The sequence below is a fragment of the Salminus brasiliensis genome, chromosome 10 (genome assembly GCF_030463535.1).
Source record: "Salminus brasiliensis chromosome 10, fSalBra1.hap2, whole genome shotgun sequence".
In the NCBI taxonomy this organism is placed as follows: Eukaryota; Metazoa; Chordata; class Actinopteri; order Characiformes; family Bryconidae; genus Salminus; species Salminus brasiliensis.
The window spans coordinates 9,493,968-9,514,231 of record NC_132887.1 but is presented as its reverse complement, the minus strand read 5'-3'; the positions used below and the strand labels follow the sequence as shown (position 1 = coordinate 9,514,231).

General features: G+C 42.5%; 1 protein-coding gene across 1 annotated transcript in view; it reads right to left on the bottom strand.

Moving 5' to 3' along the window:
- eipr1 (EARP complex and GARP complex interacting protein 1) overlaps positions 1-20,264 on the bottom strand; it is a 55,782-nt gene that overhangs the window by 17,251 nt on the left and 18,267 nt on the right. The window contains exons 5-6 of the mRNA XM_072689136.1: positions 14,041-14,140; positions 3,127-3,263 (exon numbers count right to left, since the gene is read on the bottom strand). Of these exons, the coding sequence (XP_072545237.1) occupies positions 3,127-3,263; positions 14,041-14,140 (237 nt within the window). The remainder of the gene's footprint in view (positions 1-3,126; positions 3,264-14,040; positions 14,141-20,264) is intronic.

The following is a 20,264-nucleotide window of genomic DNA, read 5'->3' as shown; positions in this document are numbered from 1 at the left end:
CGCGCTCTGTCTGCTAGCACACAGCTGCTGCACCAACTGGACGCCTGGATACAACTAGGAGTGGAAATATGTGTGTATATATATATGTGCGTGTGTGTGTGTGTGTGTGTGGTGACTATGTCTTTGCAGTCTTCCAGCTCTGCTTTAATGTACTATAATGCTTCTTGTGAAATAATCCCTATACACTTTTTATTTTGCTTATATCCTCAGTGCTGCTTTCATTAAGGTTCATACCTACACTGTTCCTCTTAACTGGCATTTGTTTTTACATTACAAACTGAAGGAATGGCTACCTGGAAATTTGCCATCTTCTTTTAGCCTTCTCCTGCTTTCTGTGCCTAAATTATTGAAATATCAAAGTGCTAGGCAGCTGCTTAGGGAAGCTCATGGCTACTGATTGTTGGGGCACGGATTGAGGAGTGTCTTACAGGCACCTCATGATTCGATTCAATTACAATTCAGAGGGCTGTGATGTGATTCTAAAACAATTATGGCATTTGCATGTAGGAACCTACCCAACTCTGCAGGAACAACCATGTATCAGTAACTGAAACCAAGTCTCTGCCATATCTGCACCTGTGTGGCTCCCATTCATTGCTATTGTTTAGAGCACAGGGTTGCTAGCTGCCTACTCATCTAAACAGATAAACTGTGCAGTTACTTGGACATTAGATTCATCTGCTTTCTTCAGGATTTTCAGGATGGATTCCAGGATGGATTCCATGACTTCGGTTCTGGTGTGGGGATCACGGTGTCAGTAAAATATCTTCGAGACGGGATGCTGCTGTATCTCAGCACCAAAGTGCTCAACATAAAGTGAAAGTCCTGGCTCTCAACAACTGAATATGGACGCAAATCCTTGGCAATAAAAGTTGTGAAGTGTTGAATGTAAATTGCTTCGCTGTTTCTGAGTTGGGCGGAAGCTTTGACATTGCTCGCTCAATGATCCTTCGGTTGGTACCAACGGAAAACGTCGGGTTGTAGTTGCTGCCAATCAGAGCTAAAAGTGCTTCCATAAGCTAGCTGTTATGTGTCTGCCACAGACTGTCCACTGTCCAATTCTCCAAATTCGTGTTTCGCCAAGATTATGATAGAAATTTCATTTAAAAAATTGATACAATTAGTGAATTGATTCAGAACCGTCCACGTCCGCATTCAGATGCATCTAAGAACCTACTTTTCCCCCCAATCCCTAATCCCTATACACTTAAATTTTGCTTATATCCTCACTGCTGTATCCTATTTTCACTTGTTTCCTCCTTTCATCGGTATGTTTCTGTCTCAGAACCCCTCTAGCTCTCAATGTGGTTCTCTCTCTTTTGATCCCAACGCTCTCTCCTTTTTTGTGTTTCAGCTGGTATCTCTACTGTCCATCCCTCGCTATCGCTTCTAATCTCTGCTCTATTCCTGCAGTTATCTCCTCCTTCTCACTCTATCTCTCCTCTCCTGCTCCGTACTCGTTCTCTCCCTTTCTCTCTGCCTCGCTCAACCTCTCAAGGTCTGGCTCTGTGTTATCACAGGGATCAATAGTGCTGTGATTATTATTCCTGCAGTACAGCCCACATGGAGGCTCATTTCATTCCATCACCCATCTGCTTCCATATGATTCACTGCACCAACCCTGCCTTGCTAACTGACACACACCCAGGCAGCACCACCACTCCATCACACTAAATGGGCGAAGCCATAAATGCTGAATTCCTAATTAGAAGGTACTAGTTGTGATTCTAGGAGGGTATATTTTTATATTTTCAGTGGTCAAAATATCTGTTACTGTGAAGAGTTAAGTGATACAAGATGAACTGATCTCCAAAAGTCAATGTAAAGAAGTTAAAGCTGAAACAAGGAGCACCATTCAAAAGTTTGGGCTACACCAACCCAAAGCATGAGCAATCCAGCCCTATGCTTAACAGTTGGAGATGACCTTTACTTGAAATTCTGCACTGCATTTTTTACAAACATGCCATTGCCAAACCATTATGGTTAAACAGTTATATTTCCTGTGGACTTGTGGCTTGTTTAGATGTTCCTACACTGAATTTTGTGGAAAGGTTTTCTTCCGATGGCTTTTTCATTAGGGTCATATGTGTGCAGGTATCGCTGCACAGTAGAACGGTGCACCACCACTCCAGACTCCGGAGCACCATTTTGATTTGCCGTTCTCGTGAACCAGGTTTTGGCCCTCTACTTTTGTCTGGCCTGACATGGGGTCTCTGGCACCCAATGGAAGTTTGACCGCTAAGTTCTCCTGCTACCTTCCTTAGACCAGCTGCCCACCTAATTTCAAAGTGGTTTTGACCAGAGGAGGATGCGCCCCTGTTTGTAACTCTTGGTTCCTCTCATGGTTTCTTCCTCCAGCTTTGATGGAGTTTTTTTCTTGCCGTTTAAGCTGGTATTTCTACTGTCCATCTGTCGATATTACAATGATTACAGACAACATTTTAGTTTACATGTGCTGTAACTGCTTCTATTATTATTATTATTATTATTATTATTATTATTATTATTATTGTTATATTTTTAACCACCATCATTACTTTCATTATTCTTACCATCACTACTATTGACTATATCAGTACACCTGAACATAACAACCAGACTTGCGTGATGAAATCATCACATTTTCACCAGAGAAGGATGAGTCTTGGTTCCTCCTATGGTTTCTTCCTCCAGCAGTGAGGAGCATTTGTCCTTGCCACTGCAGCCTTTGGTGGGGGGCACAATGGGGCTTTTATGTTCTTGTTGATCTTTTGTCTCATTATCAGATTTCTGTAAAGCTGCTGTGCGACAACATCAGTTGTAAAACTCTTTTGGATAAATCTGCTTTGTGGTCAATGCTTTTTCTTTTGTCAATTCTAAAACAAACTATTCTAATTACAGCGCTTCACTTAAGACCACCGAAACAGCTATGTGCTCACTGCTTAAACAATCACATGAAAATGCCCTAATAAATCGGAGGACCCTAGAAGCACCCCTGCTGTGTTTAATGCCCTGTATGTCTTTTACTTTGTCTTTACTCATATATAGTAAGTATATAACACACATATCTGGCAATGCTGAAAGCTGATTAATTTGCATAGAAATATTTTTCTCATCAATTCCGTGACTTCTGACCTGTGAGCTCACCTCATGCTGCGGAGGTCCCAGCCGCGGATGGCCGTGTCATTGGCTGTGGCCAGTTGGGTGCAGTTGTGGTGCGGGCTCCATTTGCCAGAGGTGAACTTCAGCTGACCTTTGCCTTCCAGGGTGGCGCTGCTGGAGATCTGGAGAGGAAAATCGACCCACATATACATACACACACGCACACACACACACACACACACACACACCTTAATCAATGAGCATGTAGTCAATGAGCAGCTGTAACATACATGTGTCCGGTCTGGGACGATGAGAGACTGGATAATGTGCACCATTGAACACAGTCCCACTGCTCCAACACACTTATTGACATGAACCAAAGAGACAGGAGCCCCCTGTTAGGGGGGGAGCTGTACTTTTCACCTTTTCAGGAAATTCAGTGACATGGGCTGCTGTGACTGGAGAGTGACCTTGGTTGCTTTTCTATAAGGTTCTATAGTTTGTATGTATTACAGGTTCATGTCCATTATTGAGAAAAAGAGAAAAATAATAAAAGAAGAAGATAGAGAGAGAGATGAACTATTGTCTGCACACCTACAGAACAGTTACAACTGTAATTTCACAATTAAAGATCATAATTTAATTTGTTTAGTAGATGAGCATTGCAGTCTACTGGTATGACAGCATACTGTTGTGGTAACCACATTATAGCCATGGTAGGGCAACAAATCATCCAGGAAAAGCCAAAGGTCCAAGGTATTCAATGTAAATGAGAGTTCTAGGCACGAAGGAAAGCTCTAGAGGAAAAAGAGTGTATCTAGACCGTGTTCTAGAGCTAGCAGTCTCACCTAAAGAGCTACAAGACCAGGTGGAACGAGCTGTAACCTGAACGACTGTCTGTTCAAAGTAAATAAAAAATAACCCAGGTTAGCTTTCTGCCTTCAGAGGGTTTTGTTGCTTCCCCCTCCCACTGTACTAAACCCTGAGTTCCAAACTGCACTGTTAACCGAACCATGACTTTTGTGTACTATTACTGCCAGACAACCCACTAGCTAGGACTCCTCCTATCACACAACAACTCCAGCTCTGGAAGGGTGAAGGCTAGAATGTGCTTCCTCCATAAAACAATATCCCAAAAACACAACCACTGTAATTCCTTTACAACTAACAGACGTTTGTGTGAGTGGGAACTCCTGAGGCATTAATAGAGCTCAAACCTATGATCTCCTGATAATAGAGTCAACTCTCAGGAGCACTGTATCTGAGAAATCTGAAGTAGTATAAGCTCACTGTTCACTGGGTTGTGCAGCAAGACAATGATTGAAAACAGAAAAACAAAATCTACATCTGAGTTGCTGAACAGACACAAAATAACTTATGTGACTTAGACAATGTTTTTAACCCAGTGGAGATGCTGTGACATGGCCTCAAAAGAATGAATTATTTATTATATTTGAGCGCTTGAGGAAAATGTGAGACCATCTGCCCAAAAACTGAGGCTGAAGTGGAGGTGGAGGTGGATCACGCAACATGACAATGATCCAATAAATCCACTGGAGATGCTGTGCTGTGGGGTGATCTACATGCAAGAAAATCCTTGAACATCACACAGCTGAAAGAATTCTGCATAGAGGACTAGGAAAAAACTTTTCACCAGTCGATGGAAGAGTCTTATTCAGGTTATTTCAAGAGTCTCAAATACCAGTTATAAGGGGCATTTGGTGTCCTAATGTTTTCCTCAGTAACAATGCACATCTGTGTTACATAAATGATAACATTGTTTTTGCAAATGTGATGCAATTACATTACCCTCTACTATCTATAGATATCTATGAATACCATATTACTTAATAAAGAACTCTTTATTTAATTATTTAATTGGGCATCCTATTTTTTTAATCATAATTGCATAGTGTATTATCTCAAACCACAGAATCATTTATTAAATGAGTGCTTTAGACAACATAGACTAGCCTGGTATGCTGGTTTATAGCGTATCGCTTTAACACTTTAACTTGAACTCGCTCTTGAAAGCGACTACAGGGCCAGCATGTAGCAAATTGCACAAAACCAACAGCACCTTATCTAATAAACAAAGGCCAGCGCAGTGAGTGTCTGTGAAAGATGTCCTCTGCTGCTTTGTTCAGCGAGCTCTGGGCACAGCCACCGCTGGAAGAGCCGACAGGGGAGCTTGATTTTTCTCTGTCTCTCCTTCTCTCGCTTTTTTCAGGGCTTGTTGGAGGCGAGCCAGAGCACAAAGGCGTGCTGGAGCGGATCGATCCGGGCCGCGCTGCTCACACTGCGTACAGTCTCATTACTCCAGCTCCAACGACCAGCCAGAGATGGAGAGCAACCCCAATCCCGGCCTCAGTCCTGCCTGCCCTGCAGTGCCACCCCTGAAGCCATCAGCACTGGCTATTAAACTTAATGGCATTAGTGCGGGTGTCCGTCTTTGGGCTCACGATTCGATTATGATTCTTTAGGAAATCGATGTTTCATGATTTCGTCGTAATTCAATTCACAATTATTTAAAAGAAATACACAAAAAAGTGACTGGAGTGACTACGCACACAGTAGTGGGATATGGATTATAAAAACATTACAGGACACTGAAATAATTCACATGGGGTTAAAGCGCACATTCTCAGTCCATGAAGTCTTCTGCAGACAGTAGTCACTTACAAATCCACACCTGGCTACTGAAGAGTGTTTCTGATATGTCAGACAGGTGTGAGGGGCTTTATCTTTATTATAGTAAGAATTCATCCGTCTTTAGCTGTGGAGGCCTACCAGTCCCTTTATTGCTACCAAGCTCATCAGTTCTCTTCATCTACCTAATAATGTTCCAAACAGTTGGATTTCAGAAAGCCTAATGTTTTGGCTGATGTCTCTTTTTGTTGTGTTCTTGTTTCTCAGCTCTAAAATGTCTTGCTAACAACTCATCATTGATGGCAGCCCATCACCTGAAGCTCAATCCAAACATCATTCAGACTGAGCTGCTGCACATTCATAGAACTCGCCAATTCCTTTGAGGACTCTGTGGTCGCTCCAGACTTGGCGTAGTTGTGGATGAACAGTTATCGTTCTCAAACCATGTTGCAAACCTGACTCAGCAAGAGAACTAACTCTCTCTCAGAACTAACTCTCTCTTTTCCCTTCTCAGAGTAAATGGCCACCCAGCCCGACCTGCTGGAAGATTGCCCGCTGAGGTCCCCTCTACCTGCGTCAGACCAGCTGACCAGCAGACCAGACCCCCCACCCCCCACACCAGACCAGCGGAACACCCTCCTACCACTGCTACCTGTTTAATGACCATGTTAAAACCTATATGGACTATGATGTAACTAACTGCCACTATTAATATCACCACAATTAACTATCTACACCATGATTATTATATTATGATTATGATCAGAGCAGTTCAACAGTATAGATAGTGTGATGACTTTTATCAATAATTTATAAATAGTTCTGACCAGAGGAGGATGGATCGGGTCCACCTTGTGAGTCTTGGTTCCTCCCTAGGTTCTTCCCCTAGCTCTGAGGGAGTTTTCCTTGGCACTGTCGCCGTTGGCTGCTCACTGGGGGTCTTTGATCCTTCATGTCTTACGTTATTTCTTTTTTTCTGTCTTTTACTAATTACTAATTATGTAAAGCTGCTTTGTGATGACAACAGTTGTAAAAAGCTATACAAATATATTTGACTTGACTTGACTCAGACATGCAGGTTTCTCCTTTACAACATCCAGAGAATTCAACCCTTTCTCTCTAGAGAGGCCACCCAGGCCTCCGCACTTTATTCCCTCGTCATCTCAAGGCTTGACCTTAGCAACTCCTTCCTGGCTGGTCTTCCTTTCCGTGCAATCTCCATAAACATTAAGACACATGGAAGACTAACATCTTTTCCTCTGTCCTGGCAACAAAATGGACATATCCTGGGTGTCTGAACCGCCAAATAGCTTGCTGCATTCAATCACCAACTGACAGCCATGTCTTTTAAGAGCACTTAACACTAATTATGCAGTTAGGCTTTTGATTGCACATAAATGTCTTGCATTGATGACTTGGACGTTGAAGCACAGTGTAGTGTGCACCGATCAGCCATAACGTTAACAGCATAATGTTGAGTGTGCCTCCTTGTGCCCCCACAACAGGTCTGACCATTTGAGGTATGGACTCCACAAGACCTCTAAATGTGTCCTGTGGTATCTGGCACCAAGGTGTTAGCAGCAGATCCTTTAAGTCCATTACATTGTGAGGTGGGGCCTCCATAGATCACATCAATGAGCTTTAGGTGACCATGACCCTGTCTTTGGTTCACCGGTTGTCCTTTCTTGGACCGTTTTTGGTAGGTACTGACCACTGCATACCATAAGAAACCCTGCAAGACCTGCCTGACGTTCTGCCCTAGTTGTCTAGCCATCACAATCTGGCTTTTGTGCCTCAGATTCTTATGCTTGCCCATTTTTTGTGCTTTTAACATGAATCACCTTCAAGAACTGACTGATCACTTGCTGCCTAATATATCCCAACCCTTGACAGATGCCACTGTAGATAAAGATAATCAATGCTGTTGGTGCTACTAATCTTATGGCTGATTGGTGTATGTACTATATCTAGTTGTTGAGTATTGTGCATCAAGGTATCCGCACTGACTATTGTATTTGGCAGTATCTAAGCTTAGAGGTAACTTTGGACTAGTCAGTGAAATTCCATAAATGTAAACAATTATTTCCTTGGCGTCCATTGGCAAATACTTGGTCCTCATGTTGACAAACAGCTATAACAGATTCCGGTGATGAACAAACGCCTACTGCAATTAAGACTCTGTGCTAAAACCTGCACTAATGAAGCAATTAGACACAGCAGTAATCACAAGCATACATCACTGCTGTCCAATGAAAACCATGTATTTCCATTTTTGTCCATGGTTGAAACCCTGTAGCTGTTCTGTACACTGTGCAAATAATTCTGGATGAACGGACCAATAGAAATGCTCTACATTACAGGGAATAAACTCTTATTTTACACTGATATCCATTCAAAGTTAAGAACGTTTTTGCCTTCTGCTGTAAAGCCACCATTTTGGACATACATGTTTTTCATTGGACAGCAACGATATTTAAAGGCTCTAGGTTCCAAACCTAACAGTACAAAAATGACAAGTAAATCGCCATCTTCTGATCAATAGTCCTCATTCCCCAAGATTTCCTTACATTTGTTGTTGAGAAAAGTCTATGTCAGATTCATGATGTGTTCCTAAAGCACATACTTGTTCACAGTTCTGCTCTTAAGAATTACTTCTTAAGAACAGTTGATGAATAAGGCCCACTGTTACCATAGTGTATCAATTTTTACACCACTAGCCATTAAGAGCTGGAAAAAGCTCAATGGTAAGGAGACAGAGGCAACGTCATAAATGTAAGAAATGGTTTCCTTGACTTTCTAGGACACATCTCTGGTCCAATGACGATCATTCACCAACTAGAATCAAGAGTAGATGCTGAAAGCTCTCTTATACCTGGAGAGTTTCTCAATACACGAGAACAAGAACATGAAGAATGGACTTGTGTTCTTGGGAGCATCATTCTGGACAACTTACTATAACAAGTTACACAAGGATGGAGGATACCTAGTGAGATGTGCTGCGCACGTGCTATTGCACAATACATTGAGTCCAGCTATTTGCATTCATTTCCAATGCTTCTGTTTACCACACCTAACCAGCTTAGCCAAGGCTACCACAGGGGGCTATACAAGCCTCCCGACAGAATAAAGCAAGATTTGACATCTTTACTACCGTTTTTTTCGCCTCATTCTTTTAAAAGTAGAACCAGCTGCACCGTCTTCTTTTGGGCTAATGGTGGTTGGCAGACCACCGTGAGGTGCATTACGGTCACCTACTGAGCGACACTGTTTATTTGAAATAAGAAAACTAGCATCTTCTGCCACCATGGCAGCGCAAAATTCAAAATGAATGCTGGGTATGTCTGTTCATTCTCTTCGACAAGTCACGAATCGCTGCATCCTCTGTTTTCAGGGCGGAGAAAGAACACATGCCGTTCTTGATAAATGCGTTCTTGAGTACTGGAAAGCAACTTCGGCAGTGGAAGATGACGTCAGGCAAGAACACGAGAACGGAAGAACACACAAGAACGCAGACTGAGAAACGACCCTGCTCTTATTAAGCGATTTAACACAGCGGAGTAATCACAAACACCTGTGAAGCCCTATGTCCCGAACTTTACAGTCCAAAAATTATGAGGTCACGTGAATCACCACCTTCCGATCAATGTTTCACACCTCTAGCCATTAAGCACTGGAAAGAGCTCAGTGGTGAGGTGATACAGGCAGCAGCGCTCGTTCAGAAGACGAGCCCCCTAAAAAATAAAAAGGGAGAGAGAGAGAGAGAGAGAGAGAAAGCCTGCCGTTTATCACAGTGTGCTATTTTGCTAAGATGGCTGGGCTTTAGCTGGGCTTGTGTGGGTGTTGTTTGGGAAGCTGGAAGTCGTGAGCTGAATTCTCTGTTCTGCGGCGTGGCAGAATTCACGGAGATTTGAGCTTAAGCTTACAATTGCGAGCGGAGGCTGGGACACGGCCGTGATGAACACATCAACCTGAGCCATTCGGAGGAAAAGAAGGATGGGGGAATAGACTGGAGGAGGAGAGCTGGCGTGTGTGCGTCTGTGTGTGCGTCTGAGCGTGTGTGTGTGTGTATGTGTATGTGTGTGTAGGGGGGCTTGTGTGAGAGAGATTAGCATTCTCATCAGCTCTGGTGGAATCTGACTGAGCGTGCTCTCTCCCCCTCTCTCCCTTCACTCACTCTCGCTCTAGCTCTCTCCCTCTCTCTATCTGGCTCCTTTTTAATGGGCACAGTGCCCTCAGCAGGCCTTGCCACTCGATAACCCCCCTCTCGCTCTGCATGCAAAGCTGACATTACCATGACCGCATAGTGAGGCTCTGCGTGGCAGGGACCGTGGACCTCTCCGGCAACCTCCGCCGAGGGCGAGCGAGTGAGTATACGTGTGTGTGTGAGGGGGCCGAGAGGTGGCAGTGGTCTGAGCGGAGCTGACGTTTTTCCTGGTTGCACACACACAGGCTCTCAAATGTCAAGTCAGGGTGATGTCCTAAAAGGGCCGCGACACGTCCAGCCCGCGAACCTCAGTCTGCGAGGCATTAATTAGTAACGACTGCAGCGGATTATTAATGAACACCCTCAACACAGCGGCTCCGCACTAATGGGACATTAAGTGACCAACCTAAACTCACATTTCATCTGGACTTTCAGCACTACGGACACTTTAATTGCATAGGCAGCGGGTTGTGGAAGAAAGATAATCCAACTAAAGGCACTGCACTGTAATTGGGGCTTTTGTTGTCTCCTGTAGCTCCAGAAATAGGAGTCCCTGGGCAGCATCCTCAATTCATCAAGCTCACATCATAGCGTTTATTAGCCACAAACTATGTAAAGGAGTAGTTTTGCAGGAAAACCCCCAGCGCTTTTCCTGGGGAATTAGCAGCGTAGGTCAGTCCAGGCTTAACAAAGCCTGTGTTGTCCATAAGCAAAGAATTAAAGCGATAGTTAGTAGCAAAGGTTCGTTTAACCAACATCGCATAATTAAAGTGATAGTCCTAAAAACTGCATAACCAACCATTCCTCTAAAGAATGTATCTTAATATAGCTCATCTTAAGGCATGAATGCTACCATAATATATTTTTGCATTATGGTATTTTTACACCTTTTTTACACCACTAGTCTTTAAGCACTTGGGCCCAATGAGCCCAGCTGTAAGTCACACAATTATCCAAAGCTAACGAGCTTAGCTAAGGCTACCACAGGAGGGTATGCAAGCCCCACGACATAAAAGAAAAAACTGTCATTTTTTAATCATCAGGTAGAGGCTGTGTATGTGACATAAGTATGTAAACATATGGCCAGAAATACTCCTGCGAAAACCTACCAGACCACAGGGACACCATTTGTTAGATTATTTTGTCGCCTGTTTACTCAGGAATACTACTGTTGTCAATTTAAAACACAAAATCTTATGAACTGCTGCTTTAAAGCAACATCACGTAGCAAGTTTACCTTAAACACAATGAAAGCTTCAAAATCATGTAGATGATAATAGGGTCTTGAATGACGGTGTGATGTCAGTGACTGTAATAGGAAGAATAGCGTTCCCGTCATGTAAGACCCTGTAATACTGATCTGTCACCTCAGTCCACATGACTATTTCACTTCTAATTTACAGCAGTAGAGTAAAAGTGAAGCACAGTCCCCACCTGTAGGGAAAGTCCAGAAGCCAAAAGATACCAATTCTCATATAGTACTTTAAAGGGCTCATATAATGAAATATTGTTTTAAATAAAAACTGATTTTTGAATATATCTCAAAACACTGCAGTTAACCAAATTGTTCATAAATGTAAATAAAACTGCAGAAACAGCCCATTATACATTTTTGACAAGGAAATGATATATACAGTGCCCTCCATAATTATTGGCACCCCTGGTTAAGATGTGTTCTTTAGCTTCTAATAAATTGAGTTTTTTTCTAAATAATATAGGACCACGATGGAAAAAAGAGTAAAATCCAACCTTTAACTCAAGTGAATTTTAAGGGGGAAAAGAAAATCCCTGACTAAGAAATAATTATTCTTCATAAAATCATCTGTTCCACAATTATTGGCACCCCTAACATTTCTTAGGAAATAAATGTAATTAAAGTATTTCTGTCAATTCTACAGCAGTTTACGAAGTTGATCAGAGTATGTAGGAACATTTAATTAGTAATTCACAACTTCCTGTTTCCCTGGGGTATAAATATGACGTGACACAGAGGCCATTTCTCTTCAACATGGGAAAGACAAAGGAACATACCATTCAAGTAAGGCAGATGTGTGTTGACCTCCACAAGTCAGGCAATGGCTACAAGAAAATAGCCACTCACCTCCACCTGTCCATATCTACTGTCAGAGGAATTATTAAGAAGTTTAAAACAACTGGAACAGTGGTAAACAAGCCTGGACGAGGACGCAGGTTTATTTTGCCACCACGCACAGTGAGGAGGATGATGAGAGAAATAAAAAGGTCTCCAAAGCTCACTGTTACAGAATTGCAACAAATGGTAGCTTCTTGGGGTCACCAAGTCTCCAAAACAACCATCAGGCGCTATCTGCATGCCAACAAGCTGTTTGGGAGGCATGCATGGAAAAAACCTTTTCTCTCTCACAATCATAAACACAAATGTTTGGAGTTTGCTAAGCAGTACTGGAACTTCAACTGGGACCGTGTGCTTTGGTCAGATGAAACTAAGATAGAGCTTTTTGGCAACAAATGCTCTAAGTGTGTCTGACATAACACAAGAGCTGAGTATGCAGAAAAGCACCTCATGCCCACTGTGAAATATGGGGGAGGATCAGTGATGCTGTGGGCCTGTTTCTCTTCCAAAGGCCCTGGGAACCTTGTTAGGGTGCATGGCATCATGAATGCTCTGAAATACCAGGACATTTTAAAACATAATCTGGTGGCTTCTGCCCAAAAGCTGAAGATGGGTCGTCACTGGGTCTTTCAGCAAGATAATGACCCAAAACATATGGCCAAATCTACACAGAAATGGTTTACCACACACAGAATCAAGCTCCTCCCATGGCCATCTCAGTTCCCAGACCTCAACACCATTGAAAACCTGTGGGGTGAGCTGAAGAGGAGAGTGCAGAGGAGAGGACCCAGGTCGCTGGATGATTTAGAGAGATTGTGCAAAGAGGAATGGTCAAAGATCCCTCTATCTGTATTCTCCCATCTTGTGAAACATTATAAGAGAAGATTAGGTGCTGTTTTGTTGGCAAAAGGGGGTTGTACAAAGTATTAACATCAGGGGTGCCAATAATTGTGGCACACATGATTTGATGTTAAACAATTATTTCTTAATGTGGGATTTTTTTCCTACTGAATAAATTCACTTGAGTTAAAGGTTGGATTTCACTCTTTTTTCCATCGTGGTCCTATATTATTTAGAAAAAAACTAAGAAGCTAAAGAACACTGTCTGTACTGTGTTGTGTTGTCTGTCCGCACTTGTTTGTGTTGCACTTTGGGTTTTGTATGCACTATGTCTATGTTGAACCATGGTCCTGGAGGAACGTTGTTTCGTTTCACTGTGTACTCTGTATGTAGTTGAAATGACAATAAAACCCACTTGACTTGACTTGACTTGAAACACATCTTAACCAGGGGTGTCAATAATTATGGAGGGCACTGTACACCTATTCAGTGTACAGTGATTTAGCGCCACCCATTCGTGTTGTAGTTAGAAGGTACATTTCAGACCAGACTGACAATAAGAAGGCACAATACACGCCAGCCAATCTGAACACGTCTTTTACATAAACATCATTCTTAAAGGCACAGTAACAAAAACAAACAAAAAAACAAGGTATTGTAAGGTATATGGTTTGGAAAACTGGCATGTAGAAACTAATCATGACCATTTTCGGTAAAAAAAAAAAAAAAAAAAAAAAATCTGTAAGTAGGCCTCAGGGGGAAAAAAAAGAAAAAAAAGAAATGGATTAAATGGACCATTAAGAGCTCATGTACGTAAAATAACATCATACTAGCTGCATATCTAATTCACTATAACTTATTAAGTAGTTGAGTGGCTTCTGGCAATATGTGACATATTGTTAACTACATAAACGGACAAAGATACATTGCACAGCTGTAGCAGCAAACCAAGCTGTGTCTGGATTTGTATCTGCGTTTACAATAGCACGTCATTCAGCATCAGAACCCGCATTAATCAGTCGGGTTAAACACAACCAACACATTCATTTAGTGGTGACTACAGTTGTTCATACATGCAGTTTGCTCTAGAGCTGTATGGAGTGCAGCTAGTGCAGCTGGAGAGAGCAGTGTAAGATACAGCAGTTATCAAATAATGAAAGGTTTGCTATCTCACCGTGGCCTTGGTGGAGCTCTCCTGAAGGTCCCAGAGCACGACGTGGCTATCGGCCAGAGAGATCACACGCTTGCCATCGCCCATGGGCTCCCACAGCACACTGTAGGAAAGCAAAGAGAGAGTGCTCATTCCACACACCTGCACAGTCACAACCATCCACTTCTCTAGTCATCTCTGGTATCTTATAAAACTATACTATATGGACAAAAGTTTTGGGACACATGATTGTTTGGGACATTCATTGTTTTTCTGAAATCAAGGGTATTAAAAATGAGTTTATTTTGCTTGTGTTGGTAACTGTTTCTACTGTCCAGGGAAGACGGCTATCTACTATTTTGGAGCATTACTGTGAGTATTTCACTGCAGACAATGATCTAAAGTACACAGGCATGTCTACTTCTTGAAACTGATGGTTTTAAAATGAGATATTTTTACTTTTGGAAAGTCCCAGTGAAAATTACTGACATAAATCCTACTGAAATGCTGTGGCTGGTCCTACAAATGTAATATATACTATGATAAAGTGATACTATGACAATTCTGTGAACAACACCCCTAGAGCTAAAGCAGTGCGATCAAACCAGATGTTATTTAGACTGTGTGAACACTTCATGAACCAGTATAAATACAGCATATATACACAGAACATCTTCACATTAACTGGCACTAAAAGTTCAGAATAATTTGACTTCACCTGTAAATTTACCCTTTTCAGCAGTAATGATTAAACAGTGACAGTCACTGCTAATTTAGATGGATTTCTTTTTTCTCTCACAGCATTAAGCTTCTTGAATGAACAATAGCTTGTGGGCTGTAAAACACATCTGTATTATCTTACCTCCTCCCCATACAAACACACTCTGCACCCTGCACTTACGACTGGAACCCCTATGCACAGTCACACATGACCCACAAAGACTCCCCACCACTACCACTACACCTGAATTCACACCCATCCCGGCCCAACTCAGCCTTTTGTAAATAATGTAAACATTCAGATTATTTAAACCTTAAACCAGTGCAATACTGTAAATAGAGAGTATATATATATAAAATAATTATTTCTATTTGGTTAATTTGTGTTCTTTTTTTGTACTACTGTGAGGGACGATGCACTTTACACCTGTGTAATGTGACGTGACAATAAACATGATTTGATTTGATTTTCTTGCTCCTGGGCTCCCCCTACAGTCGGGAAGTGTCAATTGCGCTAGGGCAGGGCGATATGGTAATATAATATCATGATTTTTAACAATACATGGTATTTATTGCAATATTTTGACAAGCTACACAATCAATCAGTAGCAACAAATAAAAAAAAATGCTGTCATACTGAGCACAGTGACTCTTATTCAAAATGTGCTGCACTTCATCCAATTAAACAGCACTAATTACACATCTGTAATAAAATGTGCAATTAGCCAGTGTTTATCAAGCCCATGGCGACATCCGCAATTTGTTTAAAAAGGTATATTGTGCATCACAATAACAAAAAATGATCACAATACAGTAGAATATTGTCATATTGCCCACCCCTAATTCCAGCTTTGAGCCACAACTAAAGGACATGTCTTAACATGCATTTCTGGATATGCTGCGAGATACACGCACGACCGCACGATTTTCGACCTAAAGTGAAAATAAAACATGTGGACTAAGGCAGTAGAGCAATATTACAGGATTTTACACAAATATGACTAGCCTTACACAGCTCTCATGAACACTCTCCTGTTTGCTTCATACTGCAAGTTCCATACTGCAGTTGTTGGCTTGCCAAGCTCAGGGTAGCAATGATAGAGATGCTATTCTCCCTATTACAGGTCAGTGGAGCATCGAGATGATTTTTAATGGGATATTTTAGGGTAAAAAGGCTGCATACTGTTGCTTTAAGTGTTCAAGTGACTATTATTTATCACAAATACCCACAGAAACTGGCTTCTGTCCAGCACTGCCTTTACCAAGTGCAGTTTATACTTGATTTATATTTAGGTTTCTATCTTTCAAATGGCGAGTTATTCTGCAGGAGCCTTCAAGAGCAGAGCAGAATCAAACCAGAGAGCACTAGAGAGGAACGACACAACAGGGGGAAAAAAGTCCTAGTTGGGATTCCGTCCAAGTCTGTAATTTGCATCCCTCTTTTGTGATGAGGGATATCGCAGAGCTGGGCGGGGAAAAAAACATGTTTATGGAGGATATAAATGACATAGTGAAGGGAGGACAGTTTTTACTACCCTCCCAAGGTGTTGAGAGTCATTGGCCTGGAGTGTGAGGTGCACCACTATAGCCTCTCCATGTTCCCTTGCTTTTGGCACATTCATTTTTTGTTCTTTCAGGGGGGAAAAGCCCTACACTTATTCCAACTCAATTTATTCCTCACTTGGAAATTTAAAGGCCCTCCCAAATGTATCAATTAATTCTTAAGGAAGGCAGTCTCCTTTTTTATGGCTGCTCTTGGTCTTATTATGCCAGACCCATAAGTTAACTTAAGGGCGGTGGGATTAAAACAAAATTGTCGTACATCTGACCTTGAAGAACAGAGGCTTTGCATCCTTGAATAAGCCCTCCACATATTCAAATTTTGGTTTTAACACACTTTTACGAATCATGTCTAATCCACTTTGCATGCAGATGAGTTACACTCGGTGTGCAAAGCTCTGACCAGATCCATCTTCTAGGAAGAATTAAAATATGGTACATGTGGCTCCATGCTCGGAAACAAAAGGCAGATTTATCTCCAAGGCTTGCTGCAAGCTGCACAGACACCCTAAACGAAAACCTAGATCTTGCAAAGCCACTATATTTCGCTGTGAAGCTCGGACCCCCAAAGTCAAACAAAGTAGGGTAATTCATACGTAAACACAAGTACAAAAGCCTACCTGGAAAACAATAGGCCTAATGTGCAGAGGTTATTCAAGGTGCATCTATTACACTCGCTCTTCAGAGAAGGGGGGAGGGGCACCCAAATCTCCCACGCAGGGTAAATGTGCACAATATAAGAGGGGTTTGAGGATCGACTGGCCACCGCCCCCCCACCGAGATTATTCCATCATTACTGCCAGTATTGACTGACCTATATAACGCCGTTTGCCTTCTCTCCTTCTTGGGTCCCCATTGATCTGGCAGCAGCCCCTCAGAGTGCAAATCGCACTGTGATTACGCTGTCTCACACCACAGTCACAATCTGGATCCCAAAAATTCCTCCTGGCCCCCTGAAAACGCCTGATTGGCCACAGAGCGCTCAATGGCCATTGATTAAGAGGTGTGTGCCAGCTTCAAAATGAGACGGGGCTCTGCTGAAAAGTCATGAGTGCAAAAAAAAAATAAATCAAAAAGAGGAGCCAGTGGTCGCAACAAAACCTCCATTCTTCTGAGCTTTTGTTCACTTCAGAGATGGTTCAAATAGAGATGTTTGCTAAAATACTGGCTTAATGGGTTGCAAGGTGAGAACAAACAATGGAAAACATCAAAACATGGCTGGCCTTCCACTAGCAGGTGGGCAAGTTAGGGCTGAGCTAGTCTTTGTTTGGTTAAGGCCACTGAGAACTACCTACTTTGACAGGAAGGGGTCATTTGACAAACGATAGACTGACAGATGTACTGGCACAAATTAAAGCAATATTATGCAGAATGCATGTTTTATCCTACACTAGCAGCTTCAGAATCATGTTGATGCTTCACTGACTGTAATATTGAGACGGACATCTCAGCCATTGCCACGCCGAGCCGGAACGATGCTACAATTTGTGTAAAATCATGTAACAGTACTCTACCGCCTCAGTCCACAAGCTTCATTTACTTCAGATGCAGTTTAGCTTGTCAACAAATGCACATGTACAGCTGTCCATGACAGGGAGCTCAAAGTGTGATTTGTATTTATGGCAGTGGAGTATAAGTACATTATACCAATTCTCGCACAACACTGCTTTTGTTTAATTATTTTGCGTAGTTCATCATAATTAAACACTTTAGTCACATTTGAATATTAAAAATCTCATGATCTCTCATGAATTCAATGAATTTCCACCACCAGACAGAGCAACAGTGGCTGGGTGTTCCAAACAGTGACTGTATCCGTCATATTCTGTATATACAGTGAACAGTTCAGCTCCTCCATAATTGTATCCTCTTGCTCCAGCTCTTGTTTATGGAGCTTGTGGACTCCTGTTCCAGTGGAGGCTCCCCAGGGGAACTGGAGCTTCATTTTGCTCTTGTTATGTGTTTTTTTTTTTTTGCTAGTTTGCTGCTGGTTGATTTATTTACAGTCCTCCACAATTACTGTCCAGTGTCCGCCAAAGGAGCTGAAGATAATGCTTTACAAGCCATTTAAAAGCTGTATGTGAATGAGAGCGCTACAAGCCTGGATTCTGTTATAGGAAAACACAGCATGCAAGGAGCCAGGCTTCAGTCCGAACTAAGGAAAGTCAAAAGTTGGAAAATAATATACAAGTGGCTAGAATACTAGCAATTTAATATCTGTATAATATTTTGATACTTTGGTATCAAACCAGCTTCATTATTGTACCAAAAGTGGTTCCTCTATGGCACTGCTCAGAGAACCATTTGTAATAGCTCCATTTTTAAGAGTGTATGGTTACTACTGGAACCCCAGTAGAAATTCCTGTAGTATTACTACAGGTATAGTTTTTCCTAAGGGTCTGTGGGCAGAGTACCACGGTCTACCAGCCGTGGAAAGGGATGTGCCTGCATGCTCAGGCAGATCGAGATCGAGTGTTGCTGCCTGAGAGAGACTAAGAAGACGGGCAGGCAAGCAAGGCCATCCATCTAAAACAAAAAAAAAAAGCCAATATCAAACAGGCAGTCACAGTACAAAACCCTCATCAAACACATTTTACACACACACACACACACACACACACACACACACACACACACACACACACACACACACTTTACAACAGCGCACAAGTGTGAGCGTACATACAAACAAGCTCATCCACACAATCACACACGCACAATTCATGCCCTTGAGATTTTCACGGCTCTTGAGGTAAGAGGAGGGCAGACACCAGCACCATCAATCTCCACCGCAGGGCTCCAACACTCCGGCCCTGCAATCTCTGCCAAGAGGACCTCCACACACACACACCTACATACACACACACACATGCGGGCGCTCACACCTAACTCAGAGGGGAAAACACATTGCCAATAACTGATAATAGCCACACTCCCCAATAAAATCAGTCATCTCCTCTAAACTGCAGCTTGATTTTTTGAGAGAGATCATCAGGGAAAGGGACATCTCTGCTATGGAAGGGTGTTCAAGCTCCTATGATTTCACTCCCAGAACAAGATGGGAGACATCTATGCTTTAGACACCCTAACATGAGCTCTCACAAACCTATAGCCGCCATGGATCATGGTTTCCTCTGCCTGGGTCACCACTGATCTGTGACGTTTTTCTATTTGACTCGGTCCTGCAGGGTCACACCTTGTCCTAACAGAAAGCAATGTGTGCAAGAGTCAATGACAAAATCAAAATTAATCAATGAAGCCGCCCATACCAACTGATGTCGGGTCGCTGATGCTCCACCTCAACAAATGCTGTGGTTAAACCAGACGTCTCTTATCAAAACACAGTTAAGCTTACCAAACACTAATGCGGAATCTATGAGATGGAGACATGAGAGCTGTATGACCCCCTCTCCCCTTTAAGGTGCACTGTGATCCAGTCTGCCACTAGATGATGCACTAGAGCACTAGCATCTCCGATGCCTCCGCCCTCCCGTTCATGTTCTCGTTCGTGCAACAGCCCAGAGAAAGCGGCTGCTAAGGATAAGTAGGCAGCGATGTCGCTAGCGTTTTCAGGACTTGCTTAAGGAGCCTGTGCAGTCATCTCCAGGTGAGAGCTTGCTGGTGTCTCTCTGTGACTTTTCGTGTGACTCCGGTCTTTACCTAAGTGCTGTGCTCCCGCAACCATCCTGCATCAACCCTGCTAAGCTCAGCTGCATTTTTAAAAAATACATTATTTCTAGCAATGGCCACAACACTAGTAGAGTGAGACTAGCTCCTTAGACACGTGAGGCCAGCCATCACCTCTTTTCAAACTGCTGCTGACGCAGCATCACTAGGTACCCAGCGCGCTCGGAGGAAAGCGTGGCTCCCCAGCTTAAATATAACAGACGCCTGTGCAACCCGATCGTTCGATCGGTGTAAAATCGAAATAAATAAAATATGACAAGTAATTTTACCACTGACTTGAC